The following is a 7983-nucleotide window of genomic DNA, read 5'->3' as shown; positions in this document are numbered from 1 at the left end:
CTATGTTGAATAATAGTGGTGAGAGTGGACATCCTTGTCTTGTTCCTGATCTTAGAGGAAATGCTTTCAGTTTTTCACCATTGAGAATGATGTTTGCTGTGGGTTTGTCATATATGGCCTTTATTATGTTGAGGTAGGTTCCCTCTATGCCCACTTTCTGGAGAGTTGTTATCATAAATGGGTGTTGAATTTTGTCAAAAACTTTTTCTGCATCTATTGAGATGATCATATGGTATTTATTCTTCAATTTGTTAGTATGGTTTATCACATTGATTGATTTGCGTATATTGAAGAATCCTTGCATCCCTGGGATAAATCCCACTTGATCGTGGTGTATGATCCTTTTAATGTGTTGTTGGATTCTGTTTGCTAGTACTTTGTTGAGGATTTTTGCATCTATATTCATCAGTGATACTAGTCTGTTGTGGGAAGCATGCAGTCTTAGCCAGAGGTAACTCCTGGAGGAGACAGTATGTCTCTCACAAAAAGCAAAGCCCTTACCCTTGACTTGGAATGCACTCTTTTTCCCAGGCCTGAGGAATGTAAAAGAGATTAGCAAAGCTATCTCAAGCCAGGAGACCTCAAGGAACTGAGAGTCCTGGTTGTTCCTTATGGGGGCTGTGTGTGTGCCTGGTTAAGGGAAGATAATGTTCAAGGATAGTTGTTGTAAACTTGTTGACGTCCATGGTGGTGACTGAACTGAGACGATAAGCAATTCTATGGGTTCATTGTCTAATAATGAGTTCCTCTTCGGTCTATATGAGATTCAATAAATTCTAAATAAAGTGCCTTGCAACCATCAGTTGTCTTGGTCCTTCTGACCCCATACTCGCGGTGCTATTCAGTCCCTTACCCCTCTCCGTCGGGACCTGGAAGACCCCCTGCAGTGGCTGGACCATCGCAGTCTGTAATTTTCTTTTTTGGTAGTATCTTTGTCTGGTTTTGGTATCAGAGTGATGGTGGCCTCATAGAATGAGTTTGGGAGTGGTCCTTCCTCTGCAATTTTTTGAAAGCGTTTGAGAAGGATGGGTGTTAGCTCTTCTCTAAATGTTTGATAGAATTCACTTGTGAAGCCTTCTGGTCCTGGACTATTGTTTGTTGGAAGATTTTTTTTTTTTTTAATTTATTTATGGCTGTGTTGGGTCTTCGTTTCTGTGTGAGGGCTTTCTCTAGTTGCGGCAAGTGGGGGCCACTTTTCATCGCAGTGCGCGGGCCTCTCACTATCGCAGCCTCTCTTGTTGCGGAGCACAGGCTCCAGAGGTGCAGGCTCAGCAATTGTGGCTCATGGGCCTAGTCGCTCCGTGGCATGTGGGATCTTCCCAGACCAGGGCTCGAACCCGTGTCCCCTGCATTGGCAGGCAGACTCTCAACCACTGCGCCACCAGGGAAGCCCTGTTGGAAGATTTTTAATCACAGTTTCAATTTCATTACTTGTGATTGGTCTGTGCATATTTTCTGTATCTTTCTGGTTCAGTCTTGGAAGGTTATACCTTTCTAAGAATTTGTCCATTTCTTCCAGGTTGTCCATTTTATTGGCATAGAGTTGCTTGTAGTAGTCTCTTAGGATGCTTTGCATTTCTGCGGTGTCTGTTGTAACTTCTCCTTTTTCATTTTTAATTTTACTGATTTGAGTCCTCTCCCTCATTTTCTTGATGAGTCTGGCTAATGGTTTATCAATTTTGTTTATCTTCTCAAGGAACCAGCTTTTAGTTTTATTGATCTTTGCTATTGCTTTCTTTGTTTCTATTTCATTTATTTCTGCTCTGATCTTTATGATTTCTTTCCTTCTGCTAACTTTGGGTTTTGTTTGTTCTTCTTTCTCTAGTTCCTTTAGGTGTAAGCTTAGATTGTTTATTTGAGATTTTTCTTGTTTCTTGCGGTAGGCTTGTATAGCTATAAACTTCCCTCTTAGAACTGCTTTTGCTGCATCCCATAGGTTTTGGATCGTCGTGTTTTCATTGTCATTTGTCTCTAGGTATTTTTTGATTTCCTCTTTGATTTCGTCAGTGATCTCTTGGTTATTTAGTAACGTATTGTTTAGCCTCCATGTGTTTGTGTTTTTTACATTTTTTTCCCTGTAATTCACTTCTAATCTCATAGCGTTGTGGTAAGAAAAGATGCTTGATATGATTTCAATTTTCTTAAATTTACTGAGGCTTGATTTGTGACCCAAGATGTGATCTATCCTGGAGAATGTTCCGTGCACACTTGAGAAGAAAGTGTAATCTGCTGTTTTTGGATGGAATGTCCTATAAATATCAATTAAATCTATCTGGTCTATTGTGTCATTTAAAGCTTCTGTTTCCTTATTTATTTTCATTTTAGATGATCTGTCCATTAGTGTAAGTGAGGTGTTAAAGTCCCCCACTATTATTGTGTTACTGTCGATTTCCTCTTTTAGAGCTGTTAGCAGTTGCCTTATGTATTGAGGTGCTCCTATGTTGGGTGCATATATATTTATAATTGTTATATCTTCTTCTTGAATTGATCCCTTGATCATTATGTAGTGTCCTTCCTCATCTCTTGTAACATTCTTTATTTTAAAGTCTATTTTATCTGATATGAGTATTGCTACTCCAGCTTTCTTTTGATTTCCATTTGCATGGAATACCTTTTTCCATCCCCTCACTTTCAGTCTGTATGTGTCCCTAGGTCTGAAGTGGGTCTCTTGTAGACCGCATATAGATGGGTCTTGTTTTTGTATCCATTCAGCAAGCCTGTGTCTTTTGGTTGGAGCATTTAATCCATTCACGTTTAAGGTAATTATCGATATGTATGTTCCTATGACCATTTTCGTAATTGTTTTGGGTTTGTTTTTATATGTCCTTTTCTTCTCTTGTGTTTCCCACTTAGAGAAATTCCTTTAGCATTTGTTGTAGAGCTGGTTTGGTGGTGCTGAATTCTCTTAGCTTTTGCTTGTCTGTAAAGCTTTTGATTTCTCCATTGAATCTGAATGAGATCCTCGCTGGGTAGAGTAATCTTGGTTGTAGGTTCTTCCCTTTCATCACTTTAAGTATATCATGCCACTCTCTTCTGGCTTGTAGAGTTTCTGCTGAGAAATCAGCTGTTAACCTTATGGGAGTTCCCTTGTATGTTATTTGTCATTTTTCCCTTGCTGCTTTTAATAATTTTTCTTTGTCTTTAATTTTTGCCAATTTGATTACTATGTGTCTCGGCGTGTTTCTCCTTGGGTTTATCTTGTATGGGACTCTGCGCTTCCTGGACTTGGGTGGCTATTTCCTTTCCCATGTTAGGGAAGTTTTCGATTATAATCTTTTCAAATATTTTCTCGGGTCCTTTCTCTCTCTCTTCTCCTTCTGGGACCCCTATAATGCGAATGTTGTTGAGTTTAATGTTGTCCCAGAGTTCTCTTAGGCTGTCGTCATTTCTTTCCATTCTTTTTTCTTTATTCTCTTCCGCAGCAGTGAATTCCACAGTTCTGTCTTCCAGGTCACTTATCCGTTCTTCTGCCTCAGTTATTCTGCTATTGATTCCTTCTAGTGTAGTTTTCATTTCAGTTATTGTATTGTTCATCTCTGTTTGTTTGTTCTTTAATTCTTCTATGTCTTTGTTAAACATTTCTTGCACCTTCTCAATCTTTGCCTCCATTCTTTTTCCAAGGTCCTGGCTCATCTTCACTATCATTATTCTGAATTCTTTTTCTGGAAGGTTGCCTATCTCCACTTCATTTAGTTGTTTTTCTGGGGTTTTATCTTGTTCCTTCATCTGGTATGTAGCCCTCTGCCTTTTCATCTTGTCTATCTTTCTGTGAATGTGGTTTTTGTTCCACAGGCTGCAGGATTGTAGTTCTTCTTGCTTCTGCTGTCTGCCCTCTGTGTTTATCTATTTTATATGTAGTAATTTGTATCTGTTAATCCCAAACTCCTAATTTATCTCTTTCCCCTTTGGTAACCATAAGTTTATTTTCTATGTCTGTGACTCTGTTTCTGTTTCATAAATAACTTCATTTGTATCATTTTTTAGATTCCACATATAAGTGATATATGCTGTTTGTCTTTCTCTTTCTGACTTAATTCACTTAGTATGATACTAAGTCCATCCATGTTGCTGCAAATGGCAAGATTTCATTCTTTTTTATGGCTGGATAATATTCCATTGTGTGTGTGTATATATATATATATATATATATATATATATATATATATATATACACACACACATACACACACATTGTGTATATGTATATATATATGTACATATATATATATATACACACACACACACACACACACACACACACACTACATCTTCTTTATCCATTCATCTGTCGATGGACATTTAGTTTGTTTCCATGTTCCATGTCTTGGCTATTGTAAATAGTGTTGCTGTTAACATTGGGTTGCATGTATCCTTTCAAATTATAATTTTGTCCAGATATGTGTCCAGGAGTGGGATGGCTGGATCATATGGCAACTTTTAAAGGAATCTCCATACTGATTTCCATAGTGCCTGCACCAATTTAATTCCTGCCAACAGTGTAGGAAGTCTCCCTTTTCTCCACACCCTCTCCAGCATTTATTTGTAGACTTTTTACTGATGGCCATTCTGACTGGTGTGAGGTGGTACCTCATTGTAGTTTGGATTTGCAATTCTCTTATAATTAGTGATGATGAGTGTATTTTCACGTGCCTATTGACCATCTGTATGTCTTCTTTGGAGAAATGTCTCTTTAGATCTTCTGCCCATGTTTTGACTGGGTTTTGTGCTGGGGTGGTTGTTGTTGTTATTGAGTTATATGAGCTGTTTGTATGTTTTGGAAATTAAGCCCTTGTTGGTCTCATTGTTTGCAGATATTTTCTCCCAGGTTGTCTTTTCATTTTGTTTATGGTTTCCTTTGCTGTGCAAAAGCTTGTACGTTTGATTAGGTCTCATTTGTTTATTTTTGTTTTTATTTCTATTACCTTGGGAGACTGACCTAAGAAAACATTGCTACAGTTTATGTCAGAGAATGTTTTGCCTATGTTCTCTTCTAGGAGTTTTATGGTGTCATGTCTTATATTTAAACCTTTAAGCCATTTGGGGTTTATTTTTGTGTATGATGTGAGGGTGTGTTCTAACTTCACTGATTTACATGTGGCTGTCCAGTTTTCCCAACACCACTTGCTGAAGAGATTGTCTTTCTTCCATTGTATATCTCGCCTCCTTTGTTGAAGATTAATTGACCATAAGTGTGTGGGTTTATTTCTGGGCTCTCTATTCTGTTCCATTGATCCATTTGTCTGTTTTTGTGTCAATACCATGTTGTTTTGATTACTGTAGCTTTGTAGTATTGTCTGAAGTCTGAGAAGGTTATGCCTCCAGCTTTGTTCTTTTTCCTCAGGATTGCTTTGGCAATTGTGGGTCTAGGTCTTTTATGGTTCAATATAAATTTTAGGATTATTTGTTCAGTTCTTTGAAAAATGTCATGGGTAACTTGTTAGGAATCGCATTAAATCTGTAGATTGGGAATTCCCTGGCAGTCCAGTGGTTAGAACTCTGTGCTTTCTTTGCCATGGGCCCAGGTTCAATCCCTGGTCAGGGAACTAAGATCCCATAAGCCGCATGGCACAGCAAAAAAAAAAAATCTGTAGGTTGCTTTGGGTAGTGTGGCCATTTTAACATATGATTGAAATTTAAATTGGGCATTAAGCTTCCTGGCCAGGGAAACAAAGGACACGTGTTCTAATATATGACTCTCACTATTGGAAAGAAATAAGTATATCAGTTCCTTTCTTTCAAGAAACTAAAGTTCTGAATGTTCTCCTCCTGCTTCAACCAGAGTAGCTTCTGAATAATATGGTCTTAGAGAAAGAATTTCATGACCCCCCAAAATTTGGAAAAATAGAGGTGATCTTCCCTGAGTATCATTTATTTGGGCTAGATTTCTGATACAAACTGAATGACAGAAAATTCAATATATAGTCTCTGAGGAACTCCAAATGGAAGAGAATCCCAGGGGTATCTAGGCAAAGCAGACTTTTCTCCAGGAAGCAGCTTTGGAACTTTCCCAGCATTTATTTTCGCTATCTAAGTTGTCCTGTGAAGTTACATTTTGTGGCTTATAGCCCATCTTGATCACGAGTTTGGACAGTGCTGCTCTGTATTTGCCAGCATCTCCACTGAATAGTGACTGCTACTACTTCTGTGGCCATGAAACTTTCCCAACAAGTATTATAATGTCTTCAATAGAGCAGAAGGGAATAATCGACCACAAAGCGGCCTGGAAGTGATTTTAATCATGGAGAATGACTCTGCAAGATGACTACAATACCTAGCTAATGTGATATGTAGGGTTTTCTTTCACAGAGCATCAAATCAACTCAGTTCACTGAACAGACATGGTCATTGGTAAAGAATTCATGTATTTGTTGGAGCCTAGTAAGTTTTATGAGAGTGAAAGAATAATTCTGGCATATATGTAATATATCAACATTTGAGGGAAAATAGCAACCATAGGAAAGAAAATGGAAAAAAAATCACAAAAAATAAAAATTTTAAATGTAAATACCATGCAAGAACAACTAATATATGCTCAATAAGATGCCATGATAAAAGTCTTCTTTTATAGAGTGAACTAAGTGAACTAAAGCATGTTTTTGGTATTAATGATAGTGTCTAGAAGGAAAACCCACCAACCCTTAAAACAAAAAGACAATGATTTAAGTGTTCTCCTTATTCTCCCAATTTTAATGGGTTCCAGAGTGTTTTAGGGAAAACTTCAATTGTAAAAATACTCATAGAATGGACAAAACAGAGAACAACTATAAAAAGCCAGTGGTAGGCACAAAAAGCACAAACCGTAGAAGATTAGTAAATTTAGACATTAAAACTAAAAATGTCTATTCATCAAAAGATACTAGACTTCCGGCCTCCCTCTAGCTGCCATCTTGCGTCCCCGCGTGTGTGTGCCTTATCTCAGCTGGTCTGCCCGAGACCCCCTTGAGCGCCAACCCTAGTCCCCCGCGCGGCCCCATTTCCACTCCAACAAGATGAAAGAAACTATCATGAACCAGGAGAAACTCGCCAAACTGCAGGCACAAGTGCGCATTGGTAGGAAAGGAACTGCTCGCAGAAAGAAGGTGGTTCATAGAACAGCCACAGCAGACGACAAAAAACTTCAGGTCTCTTTAAAGAAGTTAGGGGTAAACAATATCTCTGGTACTGAAGCAGTGACTATGTTCACAAACCAAGGAACAGTGATCCACTTTAACAACCCTAAAGTTCAGGCATCTCTGGCAGCAAACACTTTCACCATTACAGACCATGCTGAGACAAAGCAGCTGACAGAAATGCTACCCAGCATCTTAAACCAGCTTGGCGCAGACAGTCTGACCAGTTTAAGGAGACTGGCTGAAGCTCTGCCCAAAGAATGTGTGGATGGAAAAGCACCACTTGCTACTGGAGAGGATGGCGATGATGAAGTTCCAGATCTTGTGGAGAATTTTGATGAGGCTTCCAAGAATGAAGCAAACTGAATTGAGTCAACTTCTGAAGAAGATAAATCTTGAAGAAGTTACTGGGAGCTGCTATTTTATATTATGACTGCTTTTTAAAATTTTGTTTATGGATCTGATAAAATCTAGATCTCTAATATTTTTAAGCCCAAGCCCCTGGACACTGCAGCTCTTTTCAGTTTTTGCTTATATACAATTCATTCTTTGCAGCTAATTAAGCTGAGGAAGCCTGGGAATAAAGTTTGAAACAAAGATTAATAAAGTTTTTGCTTAGTAAAAAAAAAAAAAAAAGATACTATAAAAATAATTTAAACTTTTCATCAAAAGACACTGATAATAATAATAATAATAAATATTAATAGAGTGCTTCCTAGATGTGAGGCACTGTTCTAAATATGTTACATATTTGCTTAATAATAATATTATTACTTAATAACACTTAATAATAGATACTTGCTTAATAATATTACCTTCATTTAACAAATGAGGAAATTGAGGCAAAAATGATTTTTTTTAAGTGAAAAACAAG

General features: G+C 37.8%; 1 protein-coding gene across 1 annotated transcript; it reads left to right on the top strand.

Annotated features, from left to right (window-relative positions):
- The first annotated feature begins 6877 nt into the window (after nucleotides 1–6877).
- Nucleotides 6878–7732, top strand: LOC133089769 (transcription factor BTF3-like). The gene has a single exon (XM_061187913.1). It carries the CDS (start codon nucleotides 6990–6992, stop codon nucleotides 7473–7475), a length of 486 nt encoding a protein of 161 aa, XP_061043896.1. The 5' UTR covers nucleotides 6878–6989; the 3' UTR covers nucleotides 7476–7732.
- Nucleotides 7733–7983: the final 251 nt, after the last annotated feature.

The sequence above is a fragment of the Eubalaena glacialis genome, chromosome 4 (genome assembly GCF_028564815.1).
Source record: "Eubalaena glacialis isolate mEubGla1 chromosome 4, mEubGla1.1.hap2.+ XY, whole genome shotgun sequence".
NCBI lineage: Eukaryota > Metazoa > Chordata > Mammalia > Artiodactyla > Balaenidae > Eubalaena > Eubalaena glacialis.
The sequence above is the reverse complement of the archived record's forward strand: the minus strand, read 5'-3'. Positions and strand labels throughout refer to the sequence as shown.

Coding starts and splice junctions, on each gene's coding strand:
- LOC133089769 (XM_061187913.1), top strand. CDS start 6,990: ATGAAAGAAACTATCATGAACCAGGAGAAACTCGCCAAACTGCAGGCA.